The sequence below is a fragment of the Lathyrus oleraceus genome, chromosome 5 (assembly GCF_024323335.1).
Source record: "Lathyrus oleraceus cultivar Zhongwan6 chromosome 5, CAAS_Psat_ZW6_1.0, whole genome shotgun sequence".
NCBI lineage: Eukaryota > Viridiplantae > Streptophyta > Magnoliopsida > Fabales > Fabaceae > Lathyrus > Lathyrus oleraceus.
Window position 1 is genome coordinate 239,483,285 of NC_066583.1, and position 22,106 is coordinate 239,505,390.

The following is a 22,106-nucleotide window of genomic DNA, read 5'->3' on the forward strand; positions in this document are numbered from 1 at the left end:
GTCTTAAATTTCATAAATCACACATTACACTATCATACTAGTGGGGATAGATCTACACCCTCTAACATAGATTTATTAAATAAATAAAATATATTAGATCATTATTATATATCAAATACATCAATTATTCAATGTATTTAAAAAATTTTAATTATCTATAATAATGATCAAAGAGTGTATTAAGAACACATTTCAAGGCATATACCCACTAAACAAATTTGTTTAGCTAAAAATAATTAAATCACTTTAATTTTTTGTATTAAAAAATTAAGTATTGCCCATACTAAAAAGTACTCCCTTCATCCCAAAAATAAGTGTTATAGTTGTTCATTTAACACACATTGAGAAAATAATAATAAATAAAAAAAGAATAATATTTTTTATCAAACTATCTTTATTTATTATTGGTGTATGAAAATTATCATAAATATAAAATAAATAAAAAATTTAAAATATTAATTAGATAATATAATTAAAAGATTAAAATCAAAATTACATTAAAAATTAAAAGTGACATTTATTTTGAGACAAATAATTTTATCAAATATGACATTTATCTTAGAACGTAGTATTAAGTAATTTTATTTATAAAAAAAAAATATGCCAGTGAGAGATAAGTTGAATAATAATTTTTTTGTATATATTATAAAAATATATTTTTTAATGTTGAAATAAAAAACAATTATTTTAAAATAAAAAAAAAGTACATAAACAATTATAATTTATAAACTTTTCAACAACTATAACTTTTTGGGTATATAAAAAAAATTCTGGCTCGGTCTCTTCATAGTGCATTCATGTTCAAAAATAAATAAATAAATGAAAGGTGCAGCCATACAATATCTAAAATACACTTCAACACCATTTTGTTGATTAAATTTATATGAATTTCATCAAATTTACATGGGATACACATAACAGGATGATACATATTTACAGTTTAATCAATAAAAAAAATGTGTTAAGATCCAAACTCATTTTTGTTGGGCTCTATGGATTAGTATAAACTCTATCTTGTTTAAGGGGGTGGTCTTAAGAATGGAGGAGATTTTAGCACTGGTAAAATCAGTTTTTCTTGGAAGAATTGGTTATCAAATCCTAGTTTGCGTGTGGAATAATTGTTAGTTGGGAGATTTTGCTTGTATTGAAGGGTTTAGTACCCTTTACTCCTTTAATACAATTTCTTCTCACTGCTTATTAAAAAAAATGTGTTTAAAGGGATTTACTAGCACTCCTCTAATTAAATAAATAAAATACAGCATAAATATGGATGAAAGATTTGATAAATATTTGATTGGGATGGTAGTCAAATGACAATCAGTAATACATATCCCCTTGCGCCATTTTGTGCAAAATCAAAGAATGGGTAGGAAAGTCCAACAGAGCAACACCTGAAGGACTAGAACAGAAACCCAAACTAGTCTAATATAACCTACATATAAATCTCACTACAGTGATGCTTAATTTAAATAGGACAACTTCACATACTAATATTTCATACTCTATTAGTCCTAGAATTCACCTTTCCCAGCAGATTATTTATTTCATTTTCCAATTTGGCTCTCGTCTCGGGTGAAAGATTATTCCCCGAGTTCTCCAGCACTGATGACATCATCTGCAACTTTTGCTTAATAACCTGAAGGGGAGGAGGTGTCTCACCAGACATTGACATGGAGATAGATGGCTGAGTTGGAGTCCTGAAGTGCTCCAATGGTGGAGCCACCACAGCAGGAGGGTAATGGAGCCTGTAGCCCACAAGAGTTGCACCAAATGGTTTGTTATGCTCTAAACTACGCAATGCTTCAGTAGCATCTGGGCTGTTAACAAAAACAATTTGAGCACTGGTGTTGTCTTTTATCAAATGAGTTTCGGTTGCTTTCAAAGGACCAAACTGGCAAAATGTTTTCAACAAATCCTCGTTTGATGGGATATCAACTCCTGGTCCTTGAGCAAATTGTAGGAAGAGAAAGGTTCCAGGTGATTCTCCAATGATCTCCACTCTATCAAGGTTTACAGCTTTGGTAATTCTTGAACAAGCAGATAAACTTCTTGGGTGTTGTGATTGCAATTCAGGTAAAAGCATGTTGACATTCTCAGACTCTTTTCTCGTAGAACATGATTCAAAGCTAACACTGTTCAAATCAGGTATCTTTCGTGGATGCTCCTCAGGTGCTACCTCTATCCCTGTTATATTTATTGAGACATCATCAATCAGCTCCTCTGGTGCTACCTCCATCCCTGTTTTATTTATTGAGACATTGTCAACATCTGATGTAGTATCATTGAACAAGTTGTGATTGGTAATATTTCCAACAAGTCCTTCTACGGGGGCGACAGTACTAGCCTCTGATGTGCTCCCTAGCAAGTTACTAGGGGTAACATTTCCATCAAGTTCTCCTTGGGAGACACGTAACTTTGGGTTTGAAACATTAGAAACTTGTTCTTCCTTAATTTCACCATTACTTTTCTGATGAAAATCAACCGACATAGGTGGGGGCATAACCTGCAAATCTACAACTAGTGAGTTGCATTCGATACTTTTTGCATCCAAATGCGAAGCAGATTGAGCCCCTTGATGCTCTTGTGCAGCTTCCAACTTCGGTCTCTTTTTAGGCTTGGTCTTTTTTTCAGAAGGGGAATTATGATTTTGGGAAGTGGTCCCTGCATTTTGTAGCTGATTCTGCGAAGTTATTTCTTCCACCTTCCTCTTTTGTTTGGGTTTTTTCCCCGAACCTGTGCAATCGCCGGTAGAAACATTATTATTTGTATCGGATAGGCCAGAAAGAGATTTCATCTTACGCCTTGCTGCACTTTCTGTCTGAGTGTTCTTTCTCTTCTTCTCACTTTTGGTATCCACAACACCATTGTCCACAGGTTTCGATGTTTTCCCTTCATTCAGATTAAACAGGGAAGTAGCAAGTTCAGTCTCATCATGATACTTTGATATTCTATATTTGCAGAAGAACCACTCAACCATATCAAACCTCTTATCTTTAATTGGAGACATACTACCAGCAGCTAAAGAGTGCAGTCCTGAAAGTAAGTCACTGGAAGATGCACCGATGAATTTTGGACTGCTAGACATTTTACTACAGCTAATGAATTTTCTGTACCAGTTATTTTGGAACCTATTGGCACCCAATTTAGTTGATGACTGAGATCCATTTTTAGGATTACCGGTTCTGCTTGAAGCTTTTGCTTTAGGAGCGGGACTAGGAGTCTTTGATTCTTCTGTTTCAGCTGGAAAACTTTTAAGTCTTGGTTCACTATTTGTGTATGGGTAAGATAAATATTTGCTTCTTTTCCGAAATCGAGACTCAGCACCTGTTACGAAGGAAAAGCTATGCCCAATAAGTGACTTGTATCGAACATCATGAAATCACAAAATTGTGTTTGCAAATTGCACCATATGAAACAATGCCCAACTAATCACAAAGATTCAGCACATTATGTGACAATGAGGAATCAATTATGGACCTCATCACAATAAGAACAAAATTAAATGATGCATAACCAAAACAATGAAGCTTAGGTTAATATATGATGCTCTCTTACACTTCTACATGTGAATCAAACGCCTATAAGGAACTAAATGCATGGATTCACAGTTTAAAATCTATCAGCATTCTTTGATAGTTGTATGCCAAATAAATAGGGTAACATAATAAAATTCTAGTTTCACATCAATTTCATATACCAAAAAATCTCCTTTTATCACAATCAAATCATGAAATCAATAAATGATACCTAAGCTCTAGAGAGTAAGCATTCGTACACTTAAATATCAAATTTGCATGACTATCATTAACACAAGAGACTTTGTAATTCAATAGATTATTTATTTGCAGTGATATTAAACTTGACGCACATCCTTATTAATGCATCAAGACACAAGAATTCAATAAATCATCAAGTTTCCAAACATACAAGGTAGAAAACCATAACTACATTTCTGACACCACTATCTAGGAAAAGATTTACAAGCATAACACAACAGATTGCACAAATAAATGAAATAACCAGTTCAATGTGAATATCTTACCCCCTCGAGTTTTCTGAGAAGTGCCCGTCACGGGGGTGTCGTCAGTCTTTTTCGCCTGACAGCCAGATTCACCATTTTCACGTCCCGACTCTGACACATCCATAGCCCCCGTCTGATATAAGCAAACAGACTAGATTCAGCAAACTACTTGGACAAAGATTATCAAGTGAACATTAAAATATAAATTGCCCTAACAGGAGAACTCCATAGATTAATTACAAGTGCATGACTTCAGCAATGAGTTAGCAACAAAAACTGAATTCAAATCCAGAATTTTCTTCCTAATGCATAGTTGCATGTACGGTGTAAATAGATTTACTAACTTTCATCGATATGAATATATTAAAACAAACCGCTTTATGGCAATGGCACAATTGAAGTGCAAAGTGAAGCTCTGATCTACTTCGAAATGAGAGGGGAAATTTCGATGGAATCCCATCCTCGAAGACGCTACAAGAGAGGTTAAGAAACCGAAAATGAAAATGAAAATGAAAATGAAAAAGAAAAAGGTGTACGAAATTCTCACCATTTTCGGCGGTTGAAGAGAAACTCCGGTGAATATTCCGGCAAGGTTTTAGTTTGTACTTTGGGTTATGTTGAGTTCAGTAACAAGTACAAAGAGGGCAAAGGGGAAACTCGGTTACTAGTTTCATGTAATTTAGAAGCTACTGAGTTTTTTTTTGTTTTGGTTTTAGGGTTTTTTTTTGTTTTATTTATAGGGAGGGTTTTGATTTATTAAGTGTAAACTAAAATATGTTTTTTTTAATAATGATAGGCCAGTTGGATTAGGTTTCTTTTTTTTAGAAAAAAATATTATTTTTGTTATGGTTCATTTTTGGTCAAATCTGATTTCATTAAAAAGAGTATTAGTTTTAGTAGATTATATTTTTTATTTGACCAAAAAAAATAGGTTAATGTTCTTTTTGTTAAAATAATAAAATATAATAGAAAATAACTAAATAAGAAATTTAATAAATTAAATTTTATAGGATTTTTGTTCCATTAGAAGTATTTTGATTTTTTTTCTATTTATATTTATTTAAGTTTATTAAACTATTAATTAAAATATTTATAATAGTTTTGTAAGAAATAAGAAAAATCATTGGTGAGGAAATTTTAATTTATACTTTGATTAATTAATTATTTAAATGAAAATTATTGCACATCTATACATGAACATAGTCTCTAATTTATACCACATACGTGATTTGATTTTAAATAATTAAATATTAAATTTATTTATTATCTATAATATACCATGAATTTCTTACTGTAGCATTATTTATTATTTAATTTTGGTTTAATTAGATCATAAGTTCTCTAATTATATTTTTGATTTTATGTTGATTCTTAGTATTTATTTTATTAAATTGACTTAAATTAGTAAAGCTAATTTATTCTGTTAATTTTTATTTCACTTTATATTTCGAAAGTTTTCACCTTTTTATTAACATATTATTATTTTGTCATTTAAACAAATTGTTAATTTTTAATATAAATATTTAATATTAAATAATATTATTCAATATTCACCATACATTTTTTTAAGTATATAATAAATATTTAATAATATTATTTTACACTGACAGTGCATAACAATTAATGTCTATTATTTTATCTTAAACATTTATAATTAAAAGTTAATAAAATTGATTATTTTAAAATAATAGAATTGATTAATTTGACTGACGAAAATAGATAATATAACTTACTAGTAATGTTTATTAAATAAAAGAACAAGACGAAACCAAGAATTGAGTTAAATTGTTTTATTACTTTCATAAAGAGTATGCTCTTAACTGCATTGTATACTATTTAACCATATATTAAATGTATGCATATAGTGTTTGATTTTAATGTTGCAATGAGATATGAGTTGATATAATGTCGCAATGACATACGAGAGTGTTTGTATCTAGGACCACCTATTTATAGTAGTCATTACTTTTTATTTTCTATTATAACATGTGTATTTATTATTATTGGTTTTAGACACGGCAATAAAATTTGTATTTGTGATTATCCGTCCTAAATTTGATAAAAAAACTCATTTCAATTGAGTTTGAGTTTGGATTTAGATTTTCCTCAATTTTATTTTAAAAGATGAATACGGATATCTAATTGAGATGGTAGTATCTATCCTAAAATCGGTCTCGAATCCGCTTCATTGATAATTTAAAATATTTAATTTTGATAATTTATAATTTAATTATTTGGTTAATAGATTGATATTTTAGTTTATATGTTATTATTTAAAATATTTGAAATGTATCTTAGAAAAATTTCACGATTATTTTTAATGTCTGTTAGAGTTCAGAACAAATTATGGGTTTGAAGAAGTTGATTATTTCAATTTACAAAATTGATTCTGACACGTATATGGGACGGAGGGATACTCGTACTCGTTTGAAATGGATTTAGGGTTTAATTTTTTTATCTTTGTTTGAATTTAAGTGGAAAACGAATTTTTAATTAGGATTCAGATTTGAGTTTGATGAAAGCAAAATACGTATGTGTCCCATCCTATTGCGTTTTTTACTTTTTATTCTTTTAATTTATATTTTTCATATCATAAATAAAAGATAATTTTGTGAAATAACTCACAATTTCTCAATACATTACAAAATAATTACATCTTTTAATATTTTTAAAAATATCAAAATAATTTATAATAGAAATATTCAGATAATCATTTTTAAACCCTAAAATATTCTAAACTCGTCTCTTTCAATTGGTTGATGTTTTGATGTTTATTTTGATTTTAAAGCATTGTGACTTGATATAGATAGAGATTAGATGTGAGAATATTTCATATCAACTAAAAGATATACACATATTTGTTGGAACTTTTGACTACAAGATTGGTGAATAATGGTGGAGAAATTTGAAGGACAAAGAGAGAGAGAGAGAGATTTAAGGGTGAGAATGATAATTGCATTAACCTTGGATGAGAATGCGTCAAACACATTTATACAAGTGTTACAAACCGATTAGGATCCAAAACAAACAATTGCAAAACAGAAAAAGTGCAAAACATGGGCTTGTAATCGGTTACACCATTTGGTTAATCAGTTACAGCTAAAAATGAAAATATATCACTTCTAGTGGTAACCGGTTAACCTCAGTCGTTAACCGGTTACAACTGCTAAGTTTTACCTTTTCTGTTATTTCAAAGGTGTTGTTTCCCATGTTGTAACCGGTTACACCCTCGTGTTAACCGGTTACAACACTTGAATTACTCAAAATACGTTCAACACAACACCTTAATTCAAGTGTTCAAAGTCCTCCATGATCGTGTTCATCTTCAACCTCTTGAACACATTATTTGTGACTCCCTTTAGTCACCAAATCAGTCATTTGTTCTTCACTTCTACAATATCTCAATTGTAACCTTCATTCACTAACAAGCTCTCTCAGGTAGTGAATTCTCATCTCAATATGCTTTCTCTTTTCATGTGCAATTGGATTCTTAAAAAGATTAATCGTGGAAACATTGTCAACCAGGAGCATAACAGTCTCACCCTCACTATTGCATGGCTCCTCCAATATTTTCATAAGCCACACAACTTGCACGCACATAATGAAGCAGTAATGTACTTGGCCTTGCAAGATGAGAGTGCAACTACCGGTTCCTTCTTTGAACACCATGAGATTGGTGTTACATCGAACATAAAGATGTATCCACTTGTAGGCTTTCGATGATCTTTATCTCCGCACCAATTGGAATTGGTAAAACCGAGTAAATTGCATTTTCTACCTGTATCCGTTGCGAAAAAGATAATTCTGCCGCCAACAGAACCTTTGACATATCTTAGGATCCTCTTCATTATTGCCAAGTGAGACACCTTTTGTCTCCCCATGAATCTAATACCGACATTGAACGACAAGTATGGTCGCATATTGCACAAATAACGCAAGGATCCAATTAACCTCCTATATTAAATTGGATCAACATCTTGCTTATCCTCATTGTTAGACAACTGTAACCTTGATTCAGCTAGAGTAATGGTAGCATTACAATGCTCCATTTCAAACTTCTTCAATATCTCAAGAGCATACCTTCTTTGGTGCATGAGCAGTCCCCTTTTGGACTTATGAAACTTAATACCAATGAAGTATGTCATGTGACCAAGGTCGGTAATCTCAAACTCTTTCATAAGTTCACCTTTGAACTTAGAAATGCATTTTTTGCTTCCCCATATTATCAACAAGTCGTCTACATATAGACAAAGGATAATCATTCATTCACTTGTATCCATCTTCACATACACTCCATGCTCGGATACACATTTCTTGAAGCCAACCTCCTTTAGGAAAGCATCTATTCTTTTGTTCTAAGCTCTTAAAGCGTGCTTCAAACCATATAATGTTTTCTTCAACTTGTAGAACTTAATTTATTGGTTTCTCACAACAAAACTAGATGGATGTTCTACATATACCTCCTCTTCAAGCGGTTCGTTCAAAAATGTAGATTTGACATTCATTTGGTAGATAGGCCAATTGTCGTTATTTGGAATACCAACAACTAGCCCAATGGTTTCAATCCTAGAAACTGGTGAAAATGCCTCTTCAAATTCTATGCCTTCTCTTTGCAAAATTCCATTAACAACCAATCGAGCCTTATGTTTGATTATTCCTCCCTTGGGATTTGCCTTCACTTTGAACATCCATTTTATACCAATTGGCTTCTTTCCATCTGGTAAGTCAACCAATTCCCAAGTATTGTTTTTCTCAATGGATTCCAGCTCCTCCTTCATAGCATAATTCCATATTGGATCACTTAAAGCCTCTTTCATTTTGACGGGTTCAGATTCGGCCATAAGTGCAAAACGGGTGAAATCACCATCATCGTTAACTTTGTTGTCTTGGAATAGCTCACAATGTTAGAATCTTTGAGCCAAACCTCTTTTTCTGGTTGATCTTCTAACATTCTCTTCAATTCAGGCTTTGGCAACAGGAGTTTCAGCTCTTTCCGTTTATGTAGAATTTGAATTTTCAAAGCTGTAATTGGTTACAACTTTTACATAACCGACTACAGGCTGCATCAACTTCTTGATTTCATCGACAATGACGTCTTGGCTGATCACGGCCCTCCTCTTTGCAACATCAAACAAATTGTAACCACTGGTAGAGTGATACCCTACAAGTATCATCACTTCTCCCTTATCATCCAACTTCTTTCTAAGATATCCCAAAACATGTTGATACGCTACGGAACCAACACTACAACAAATAACGCTTTTTATGAAGAAACTTTTACCACGAACAATATAAAACTGAGGGTGTATGTAACGGGAGCGCCTTGTTTTATTTATAAAAAAATCAATCTGTTACCTTAGTTTTATGAAAAACCGACATAAATATATGTTCAGGGTTTGAGATTCGATTCTCAGCTCCTACAATTTTATGTTTTATATGGAACTAAAAAGGCGCCTTTAATTTTTGTAGATTTTCCGTTGGATATGTTACCTCGGTTTTCATTAAAACCAAGATAAATACTCTCTAATTTTCTATTCTTTTTGGAACTAAAATGCACCTTTATTTTTTATAGATTTTACGTTGGATATGTTACCTCGGTTTTCAGTATAACCGCGATAAATACTCTTTATATTTTTTATTCACTCAGTGTCTACATCATTCACTTCTAGAGCCCTAGCGAAAGAACATGTATTCTACAACCAACGAAAGAACAATTATTCTCCAATGAGCCCTAGTGAACCAAAAAAATCTCACACCATTATTCTCCGGTATATTATTATTGTTCTTGTTGTTGCTTTGGTCCATTACTATTGTTCTTATTATTCTCCATTATTGTTTTTTTGTTATTCTCTTTATATTTTTTATTTCCTCGGTGTCTACCTCATTCACTTCTTGAATCCTAGCAAAAGAACACTTCTTCTCCAGCCAACGAAAGAACACTTATTCTCCAAGGAGCCCTAGCGAACGAAAAAAATTTCTCATCATTATTCTCCGGTATGTTATTATTATTGTTGTTGTTCTTGTTATTATTGATTTGGTCCATTACTATTGTTCTTGTTATTCTTCATTATTGTTGTTCTTGTTGTTGTTGTTGTTGTTGTTGAGAAGCTTTATTTTTGTTGGTTGTGTACTATTTTTATTTGTTTTCAGAAGCTTTATGTGATTATGGGTCGTAGTTGGATGAAAGCCAATAGATTAAGTAAAGAGTATGAGAATGGAGTGAAATAATTTCTTGATTTCGCGGGAAAAAAACATTTCTAACAATAATGTGATTTTTTAGAGTCCTTGTAAAAACTGCTTTAATACGAAAAAAAACATTATAGAGATGTTATATTCAATCATTGTGGTTATGATGGAATTATTCAAAATTACACGAAATGAGTATGGCATGGTGAAGCGACAAAAAAGAGACATTTGTCACATACAATTTAAGATGATGAAGTTATGAATGATACTCTAGAAGACATCACTCGTGATATTGGATTTGATGCTTTCAAGAATGCTAATATGATAAATACTTTGCAAAGAGACATGGAAGATTTATTGTATTCGGGATGTAAAATTTTTACAAGATTGTCAGTTGTGTTAAGACTATTTAATCTTAAGACAACAAATAAAAGTTTCACTAAATTGCTTGAATTGTTGAAAGAAATGCTTCCCGAATGTACTTTTCTAGGGGGGTTGTGGTTGAGGCTGAATCCATGTACTTTTCTACTTTCAAAGATAACAATCATGTATTAGCATCTAGAGCGTACTTTAGGATCATTTATGATATTTTAGAGATTGACTATGTTTCTTTTAAAGTGCCTTTATTTAAGTGCAAGTGGATAGATAGTAACACTGGTGTAGGAACTGATGAATTGAGATTCACACTGGTTGATATTCGTAAGACAACTTATAAGAATGAACCTTTCATCGTGGAAACCCAAGCAAAATAAGTTTTTTATGTCACTGATCCTTCTAACACTAGATGATCAATTGTTCTTCAATATAAACATCTTCCCGATAGTACTGATGAAAATGAAGATTTTAACTATGAGATGCCTTGTTTAGCAACACATGTATGTCAAGCATCTGAAGAAAATGAATCAGATGATGTGCATGATATTCGTCCTGATCATGAAGAGAGGATATGGAAAAACTAGTAAGTAAATATTTTATATCCCTTTCAAATTTATAATTAATCATTTTACTCTTTTTTAGTCATTGTAACATATATTTAAAGTTGTCGTTGATTGATCTAATTAGTTTCAAATGTTGTTCAAATTATAGGTGCTTAAGGACCAATGACAAATCATATTGGACAGCCTACAAAACTTTCCATTTTGGTTATTGTTTCTGTTTCATAATCCTTTGTTTTTGTTTTGATGTAAAATTATAAAGTGTGTGCCATTTTGGGTTTGCATTTGGTTTAATCAATTAATATTTGTAGTACAATGTTTCAGATTGAGAAATTGGAAAAATGTAGGATGTTTATGTTTTAGGAATCTACAAAATATGGTTTTATATTCAGGAATATGGTTTTGTAAATGGTTCTATAATACAGGTGCAAACGATAGTACAAAAAAATATTATCCCCTTGATGTTTACATAAAACCGAGATAATAACATTGGACGCGCCATCCAGTTCTGAAAATAACAAAAATGTTGATGTTGGGGATCGAACCCACGACTTTTTAATTTTTAACCTCGGTTTTAAAAATACCGAGGTGACAAGTGATTACTTTTCATGTCTCCTTTCGTTACCTCGCCTATGTAGTTGAGGTTAAATGCATTTTGCGGTTAATGTTAGATGTGTTATTTGTAATAGTGCAAAAACTCTCAAATGGTCCATATTCGATTTGAATCCCGACCATGCTTCCTCCAGCATTACACTCTCACGTTTCTTTGTAGGACACTTATTCAACAAATAGGCAGTTATGGATATCGCTTCTCCCCATAACTCTTTCGGTAAGTTTTGCCCCTTTAACATGCTTCTCACCATGTTTATAATCAATCGATTCTTCCTTTAGGAGACACCATTTTTCTATGGTGTATAAGGTGGTACTATCTCATGTACAATCCCTTCTTGATCACAAAACCTCTCAAAGTCATTTGATACATATTTGCCTCCACTATCCATTTTGAGCACTTTGAGTTTGTGACCACTTTGCCTCTCAACCGTGGACTTGAACTTTTTAAACACTTCAAATACCCCATCATTTCTCTTGATTAGGTATGTCCATAACTTTCTATTATGATCGTCAATAAATGTGACAAAGTACTTATTGCCACCAATGGAATCTACTTACATTGGTCCATACACATTTGAATACACCAACTCACAGTGATTCTTGGTTCTACGATATGCATTCTTGCTGAATTTACCCTTATGTTTCTTTGCTCGCCCACATTCTTCACAAATTTCAGCCGGTCTGTTGATCGATAACAGTCCCGTTACCATTTTATTATTTTCCAAGTCTTTGAGATATCTAAAATTGAGATGCCTAAGACGATAATTCCATATCCACTCTTCTCTAGTTGTTGTTATAGCAAGACATATATGCTCCAAAACCTTCAATTTTAACCTAAAGGTTCTATTGGCGGCCATAAGTGCTTTAAAGACCAAAGCTCTGTTTGCGTCTATAACACGTAGAGCCTTGTTTTCCATGTGAATCTTGTAACCCTTCTCAAGAAATTGACTAATACTTAGAAGGTTACATTTGATTCCTGGATTATACAATACATCTTTGATCATGGAATGTCTATCATCCCTTCTCATGATCAAAACACCACTGATCCCATCAGCCACTAGAGTGGTGTCATCCACAAACTTTACTTTGTTCTTCATAGCACGATTGATTTTAACAAACCAGTTCTTCCTCCCCTTCATATGAGTAGAATAACCCGAGTCTAAGTACCATTCCTCGATGCACTGAACTCCTTTCGTACTTGTTGTAGAATTTTCTTCTGCATGTAATCGGTTAATGTATCATGTAATCGGTTACAACTCAACTTTGTAGCATTCCCAAAATTATTATTGTTGCTGCATTCTCCTTCTGTGATCATGACCACGAGTGTATTTTCTTCATCAAACTCTTGTCTTGCAACCTTGGCTTCATCCCCTTGAGGTTCCTTCTTGTTCGCATTGCACTCTCTTGCAAAATGTTTGAACCTTTGACACTTAAAACAATGTTTTTTGCTTTTGTCAAATCTCTTTTTTTTTCACCTCTAAAGTCTCATTGACCACCATTTTTGTTGCAGTTTCTCTCACCCCTTTTACAAGTCGAATTCTCGAAAATTTGGGACCCTCTTCCACCAAAATTATGAAAATTCCCTTTACTCTTCATGGGTCATTTTCCTTTCAATCTTTTGTCCTTCTCATTAAAGCGAACTTACAAAGAGAACTCTGCCTCTGTCTTATCAGAGATTCTCTCCTCCATCCTTTGCTCACGAGCCTCAATAGAGTTTTGCAGCCTCTCTTTGCTAATCGTTGCAATATCCTTTGATTCCTCAATCGACATAACTACGTTGTCAAATCTTAGTGTTAAAGAATGTAAGATTTTCGTGACAACATACTGCCCTGTAACGGTTTCTCTGCATGACTTCACTTGATTCACCAACCAAGTGATTCTCGTTGTGAAATCGTTGATTGTCTCCTTTTCTTCCATTTAAATCAATTTAAGTTGACACTTGTGAATTTGTAACCTCACCATCTTTGCCTTGTTAGCCCCTGCATAAGCTTTCTCTAAGATCTCACACGCTTGCTTTGACGATTCGCAATCACCAACTTTCTCAAAGTTGTCAGCATCCACACATTGATGAATAAAAAACAACATCTTGGAATCTTTCTTCTTTTCTTCCTTATGTGTTGCTTGTTGTGCATCTGTTGCACCAATGACAAGAAGATTCATCCCGTTCTTAATCACTTCAAGAACATCTTGGTAGTCAAACAACACTTTCATTTGCGTTCACCATTTTTCGTAATTCTTTGCATCAAGGATAAGTAGATTTGCAGGGATTCTTTCATTGGAAACAAAGTTCATGTTACACACTAGGTGTTTGTGGATCAGAACCAGATTTTTGATGTCAAATGTTAAAATTTTGGACCACAAGGTTGGAGAACAATGGTGGAGAAATTTGGAGTATAGAGAGTGAATAAGGAAAATTGAGAGAGAGAGAGAGAGAGAGAGATTTGAGGGTGAGAATGATAATTGAATTAACCTTGGATGAAAATGCATCTAACATATTTATACAAGTGTTATAAACTGATTGGAATCCAAAACAAACAATTGGAAAATAGAAAAAAATGCAAAACACAGGTCAGTAACCGATTACACCATTTGGTTAACCGGTTATAGTTGGCAATAAAAATAAATCACTTTCAGTGGTAATAGGTTAACCTCAGTCGTTAATCGGTTACAACTGCTAAGTTTCCCCTGATGTAACAGGTTACACCTCGTGTTAATCGGTTACAACACTTGAATTACTCAAAATACATTTAACAAGATTTAGGTCATGTCAGTTTTTTTTAAATAGAAAAAAGCTTAGTTTTTATAGATATCTATTTAACTAAAAAGACTAGGCCTGGGCTATAATTTGTTATAAAAAAAATTATTAAACTAGTTTATTTAAATAAATATATACAATTTTATTATTATTATATAATTTTTTACTTTAAATTAAAATACGAAAATATTACTTAATTATCTTGAAGAATTTATGAAAATTAGTTAAAAAATCTTATAAACAATGTCATAAGTTATTATCATAAGTTTTTTTCATTAGTTATCTCAATCAAATAATATCACAAAATTTATAGTAATAGATAAACTCGAATGAATAAATGAAAATTAAATATTTAGGGCTCGTTTGAATGAGTTTTAGATTTTAGTTTTTAAAAATCATTTTGGAAATTAAGTTTTTAAAAAAAGTTTTGAGGAAAAAACATGTTTGGTAATCTAATTTTCAAAAATTGTTTTAAAGTTGAACATGGTTACAAATTTGCCATTGATGAATATAATACCATTTTTTCTTGTTTTGTACTCTTCCTAATTTCCAAAACTAAAAACCAAAAAATCAAAACCTCTAAAACCTATTTTAGATTTTTAGTTTTAAAAACTCACAAATAGAAAATAGTTTTGAGAAATAGTTTTATAAAATTAGACTACCAAACAAATTTTATAATTTTTAATTTTTAAAAACTAAAAAACAGTTTTTCAAAACCATATCAAACAGGCCCTTAGTCTCATTAATCTTTCAATTTGTTAGTCAATGTAATATTAGTTGAATTGTTTATTTATAAATGTCAAATGAAATAGACTTTTAAATAACTTAATTGGACAACCAAACCTTCGAAAAGACTATGCTCATACCTTAAATTAAATCTATGAAATGATATCGTTCATACTTAAATTTTAAAAAATGTAATATATCAGATAAGATTCAGATTTAACAAATTCTAACTAAGTCTTTCACCTCTAATTATTTAATATATTTAAATAAAAAAATATAAATTATAGTTTTAGTCTCCCCATTTTATCTGATTCATGGAATTAATCCTTTTATTTTAAATTTAAACAATTTTGGTCTCCCTATCTTAAGTTCAAAACATATTTTTTTCATAGAAAATTGATGAAATTTTTCGTTTTTTAACTTATATTTTTATATACAAAGTTCAATAATAGGTTTATATACGATAATTTGTCATGTTTTACAAGTAATTTATTATTACAAAAATAAAAATATTGTTAATTTTAAGTTTAAAAATATAAGAGATGGACCAAAACTGTTTAAATTTAAAACAAAGGAACTAAAATTATTTAAATTTAAAATAGAATAGTCAATTTTCGTAAATCAAATAAAATATAGAAATCAAAATTATAATTAAAATCTTAAATAAAATTATACATCAAATTTATATTTTAATCATACCAAAATAATTTAACCCAATTTAAAATATTTAAATTGCTTGGACTTTTTTATAGAGATAATTAAAATATGAATTTTCAATGATATGATGGTCTTTCAAAAGAGGCAGAACTACTAGAATCTCGAATGTTTTCTTTCGTCGAAAAAATTGTTATTGCTTACTTTGGTCAAAGATTTAAATAAAATTATATATATATATATATATATATATATATATATATATATATATATATATATATATATATATATATATATATATGGATCAAATAATACAAAAATGTCAAACATAATTTTATATACTTTCGATAATTTTTTTTACTGAATATCATATAACAAAATCATTCGTTAGATTAAAATATACATGTATATAAAATTTAACATCAATTATAAATCATTATACTTTTTAATGAGAGGCATAAAAACTAATATGTAGCCAAAATTCATAAAACTATTAATTTTGATGCATCTATTTAACATATCAAAAAAAATTATTATTGTAAATTTTTTTGAACAAATTCTATATGATAATAACTTTCAATCCAATAATGAATTTTATTATATGAATATTTTTAAATGAGTTTAAATTATAAAAAATACAATTAGAATAATTAAAAATGACTCATAAAAAATATAATTATATATTAATAAAAATAAAATTTAAATATAACTATTTAAATATAACTATAATTATATATTAATAAAAATAAATGTATTGGGTTTTTATTATATGATTTTTTTTTAATAATAATTTTTATATTTATTAACATTAATTTTTAAAAAATTGGAATTTTAAAGTTTTGAAACCTCCAAAATTTAATTTCTTTTTCAAAATAACCATTTTTTTCAAAAAAAAAATCTAAAATGATCAATTATTCAAAAAAAAATACCAAAATAACCAAGTTTGGTAGAGGATGCGCCATATGAATTGGCGCACCCCCAATGCACTAAGAGGAGGCGCCAATAGCATTGGCGCTTGCATTGGGCTCCTCATGAGGAGGCGCCAATGCTAGTGGCGCCTGCATTGAGCCTCATGAGGAGGCGTCAATGCTAGTGGCGCTTGAGTGTATTTGCTTGGTGTATGCGCCAATTCATCTAGCGCATACATCCCCCATATTTTTATTTTTTAAAATTTTTTTAGTTTTTTTTAAATTTTAAAATTTTAAAATTTTAATATTTAATATTTATTATTTAATAAATAAGAAATAGTAATGAAAAAAGTAAATTCATTGAATATGTAATAATTTGTTACATTGGATTGACAATAAACTAATGACCGACCCGATTATAACGTCACCCGGTTCCATATCCCGATGCGTTAGTTTGTCTCTGAGGTCTCCCACGATTTCCTTGAGGTGTTTATGGTCTTTGGGTGCTGACTTGATTGAGTGATGGCTGGCTGGAATGTCTGGTGGAAGTTCCAGCGGTATTTGACAGATGTGTCACCATTTGCTCTCAATATCCGGAGGGGCTCTGGCCAACGGTACTTCCGTAATGGAGTTCAGTGCCCATGTCATCGTAGTTAGGGCTTGGGGTTAGGTGAATTAGGGATGATATAGTTGCCCAAATTGGGCCATTGAGTCATTTTAGAAATGAAGCAATGGTTCCTGGGGCGTACTATAGTTAAACAGTGGTTGGGTGTTCATTGGTGGGGGGCTACGATGAAGTGACCCATATGAATTATCTGGGCTGTAGACGGTTGTGGATGCGGGGTTTGATTCTTGGTTTTGTGTTTGGGTGGGTGGTATGAACGGGGTGCGATGTTGGATGGTTGGTTGTTGGGTGGTTGACATGAACGGGTTGCGATGTTGGGTGTTTGGTTGTTGTGTGTATGTGGTCGATTGATGTTATGTGGTTGGCTGTTGGGTTTGGGTGAGTTCAAATTGGTGTTGGGTGGTGAATTGTTGTGGGGCATACGATGACGAAGCAAGTTGGCGTGGATCCATCAAATACCGCGGCTCAGATACAAATTACTGAGTTGTTACCGACCTAAACCATGCCATATATTATTGAGTGGGTCTTGCACCTTGGATGACCGGTTCGTTCAAGATGTGTTATCATCGATTCCTCCATTGCCGACACATGTCTTTTGCAAAGTCTCTCCAGTCAAAATAATCCCACTGTGCATCGACCCTTTTTTGATGTCAATTCCCCAAACACTTGGGAGATTCTGGAATCTGTTGTAGCGTTCCGAACTGCAGTTTGGCCCGGTCACTTTGGTGCATTTCCACCGTAGTGAATCGGATAATCGATGCCTTTGCTGTCCAAACTGCAGCATCGTTATGGTTCACATCATGATTCAGACCCATATATGGCCTCCAAACAAACTGTAAAACAATACGAAATGGTTAGATGGAAAATTATTTTGAGAAGTATTTTTAAATTAAAATATAGTTAGGTAGGATTATTACATCGTCATGTCCAATGTGGTCCAATAGATTTCGATAGACTACAATAGCGTGTTTTAGACACCTGTTGTAGTTCATTCCCCTTACTGACCACCTAAGATAATAAAAAGAAGTGAAAAATATTATTTACTGTTAATTATAATGATAAATATAATTAACTAAATGGTGAATGGTAAAGTGTTAGACTTACTTGGTTGCAAACAGGAACACGAATGAGCGCTCATTTATCGGGGCGAGTGACGACATTCTTGACCACCCCCAAGCTTGAAGCAAATACGCACATGAAAAAAAAGTACATGTATTCTTTTTTGCAGTTCTACACATTACACTATATAGATGGGCCAACATAGCTGAACCCCAACTATAAGTGTTTACCTTATTAATGTTGCGTAATAAAGGTAAATACATTATGTTCACAAAATTACCTGTACTTTCTAGAAACAAAAAGTTACCAAATAAAATCATAATATAACGCCGAGCTTTTGTTATTTTCTCATACTCGGTTGAACCGTCGGACAATACTATACTGACATAATATTGTTTTAGGTATTTTAAATTTATACCTTGCCCCCTTGCTTGACCGGAATTTATACTTTGCCCCATTGCTTGACCGGATGTGTCTCCCTCAGTTTCGTCGTCTAACAAAGGGGCACCCAATAATTCATTGCATATATTCTTGTCTTGGTTAAATCGACCATTCACTGTCTTTCCGTCTATACGGAGACCCAATGTCGCACCTCGGAAAAATGGGGATACGACTTCAAAGCGAAGCGCGATCGCACGCTCGCAATGATGGACCGAACAGAGTCGCCACCGAACTTTATTTATTCCTAAAAAGGAAAAGGGAAATATCGATAAAACCCAAGACAAAAGAAAGGATAAGATATGGTCGTCGCAACCAATATCAGGGTTCGGGAGTCGATTACGCAAGGGGAATGTATTAACACCCCTCACGTCCGTTGTACTCAACGGGAACCATTAGGTCAGTTGTGTGCATTAATGTTAGTTGAATTGTTAGGCTTTTCAAGTTATTAGGTGGGAAAGAAAGAATAGAAGAGAGAAGAAATGTTTTTGGATTTTTGACGAAGGACTAAACCTAAGTTTTTTATTAGTGGGCCTGACAAGATTTACAAATCCTGCTCCTACGTATCTCAACAGAGAAATCAAGGCTTACGTAGTTCTGGGTAGAAAAATGTTTGTTTGTTGGTCGGTTTTAGCGAAAGCTATGTTGTATTAATCGACAAAAACATCGTTTTACCCAAAACAGATTAGGAGTGGACGCGTACCACACATCGAACGGATTTATAAATCTACATTCGGAAAAGCGTCATTTATCTCTACTCAACAATCGTGGCCGAAACATTGTTTTGTATCACTTAAGACAATATATCTTCCATTTATGAAAAAGATTTTGATTAATCGCACGGCGGCGAGAAAAAAGTTTGATTGGTTGGATGTATTTTGAGTGATGGCGAGAACTTGGATGAGCGAGATATACATCTCGAATCCTAGCCTCAGGAGTGCACGGTATACACCATGTTCCATTTCCATCTTTATTGAAAGAGGTTAAGATAGGAATTAAGTATTTTGGAATTTGATTGAGAAAGGGTTTGAAGAAACCGCATTGACAGTTTTAGACGATGGCGAGAGTTAAGATTGGCGAGGCATACGTCTCGAATCTTAATCTCAGGAGTGCATGGTATACACCATGTTCCATTTCCACCTTTATTGAAAAAGTGTTAAATAAGATTTAGGTATCTTAGATTTGATTGAGAAAGGGTTTGACGAAACCACATTGACAATTTTAGACGATGGCGAGAGTTAAGATTGGCGAGGCATACGTCTCGAATCTTAACCTCAGGAGTGCATGGTATACACCATGTTCCATTTCCATCTTTATTGGAAAAGTGTTAAGTAAGAATTAGGTATTTTGGTTTTTGTTGTGAAAATGACTTGACCCTAGATCAAGCGTTGGTGGACGTTTAAGAGAAATTTGAATGAGTGTTTGAGAGAAAACAAAGTGGATAAATTTGGATGATGGCGAGAGCTAGGATTGGCGAGATATACATCTCGAATCCTAGTCTCAGGAGTGCGTGGTATACACCACGTTCCACTTCCATCTTTATTGAAAAGGTCTTAATTATGAATTAATATTTTTTGAGTTTTTATTAGGAAAAATGGCTTGACGTGGAGTCAAGCTTTTGATGAAAGTTTGAAAGAACTGGAATGGAATAGGAGGGCGAAATGAATTGATTTGTTTATTGAGAAAATACTCGACGTTGGATCGAGTCATACTTTTGTATTTTTTCAGAAATGGTGGATTTTACTCTTGGGTTAGTGTCTAAAACACATAGAGAAATAAAACAATACAACATTATATACACATTGGGGAAGTGGGGTACATTTTGTCAAATGGGGATTCAAAATCATGAAATAATTAGATCAGGCCCAAACAACAAATGATGTGAAATATGGGTGTAAGTGCAAGAGAACCGACTCATTGTAAGAAAGCCCAAGAGTAAGCTATGTGAGATTGATGGCGATGCTTAAAAAGCAATCGACTTACAAGGGTGTGGAAGTGGGCTCGATATTAAATCGAGAAAAATATGATTTTTATAGTTTAAAAATGGTTTTGAATGAATGATGAAATTAAAAGAAAGCAGATCAACCATGAGTATAATAAAAACATAAACATAAAATAAAATGCTTAAAGGAAAAAAAATGCTGAAAGAAATAAAATGCTCAATACGGGTATCCAACCCACTACACTAAAGACCATAGAAACCACCTGTAACACCCTTCTAAATACCCCAAATTATTATACTTAAAATAACAATATTTTCATCAGAGTAATTATGCCCCGAAGGGTGTCACACAAACATTTCACCACATTCATCAGATTATCCTGTCATGCTCATTCATTTAATTAAAATAAGATTCTTTGCATAATTCGCAGCGGAATAAATTCAACATCAATGTAAAACATGTAACACGATACATGTAAATCATTCAACAACCAATATCAACTTAGTTAAAACATCCCCTCCCGATGTTACATCTATCAGAGCATGACCCATAAGAAACTACTCTAGACTCCAAGCATTAGCTTCTAATCAACTCACTTCTCGTTACCTGAAAAATAGGCGTAAGGGTGAGTTCCTCAATCAATATAATAAGCATTATAGAACAACATGTAATGCCAAGTAATTAACACATTAATTCACCCTAATTAGACTACGCATTCAGCAACAGTAATATCCATTCAAACATCATACTCAACAGTACAATTCTCCATCATATTCAATCATTAACAACACAACACACAACACACATATGATACTGGAATACATCCAATCATATCATATGCCACACATTCATTATGCAATGAGACTCTATGCATGCGGTACCGACTATTTGTGAACATATAGTTCAACCTCACCGTCCAAATCCAGGCACGGCTACCAAGCTCACTAGTCCCACTCATTTGAGACATAGTGACTCACTCACTAATTCCTCACCATGGGAATTAGCTACCACCCCAAATGGGCCATGAAATGCACGCTACTCACCTAGCATGCAAACAATCAACAACAGTCCAAAAATGACTAAACTCACTAATTCCTCACCATGGGAATTAGCTACCACCCGAAGGCCACAATATGCATGCTAATCACCTAGCAATGCAACATCAACAATAATCAAGAATAGACACATGCTCACACTCTAAGCCATAATACAGTCTATTCACAAATGTATACATTCACATCATC

At 32.5% G+C, this 22,106-nt stretch overlaps 1 protein-coding gene across 4 annotated transcripts; it reads right to left on the bottom strand.

The window, feature by feature from the left end:
- Positions 1-1,267: 1,267 nt before the first annotated feature.
- On the bottom strand, positions 1,268-4,740 carry LOC127083369 (serine/threonine-protein kinase ATM). Of its 4 annotated transcripts, XM_051023682.1 has the most exons (4): positions 4,569-4,740; positions 4,396-4,492; positions 4,043-4,154; positions 1,268-3,324 (listed from the first exon to the last, which is right to left on the bottom strand). In XM_051023682.1, exons 3-4 carry the CDS (start codon positions 4,143-4,145, stop codon positions 1,496-1,498), a joined length of 1,932 nt encoding a protein of 643 aa, XP_050879639.1. In that variant the 5' UTR covers positions 4,146-4,154; positions 4,396-4,492; positions 4,569-4,740; the 3' UTR covers positions 1,268-1,495. The 4 variants fall into 4 exon arrangements, with proteins under 4 accessions (XP_050879639.1, XP_050879638.1, XP_050879636.1 ...); XM_051023681.1 differs by having other exon boundaries at positions 4,396-4,740; XM_051023679.1 differs by lacking the exon at positions 4,396-4,492 and having other exon boundaries at positions 4,569-4,739.
- Positions 4,741-22,106: the final 17,366 nt, after the last annotated feature.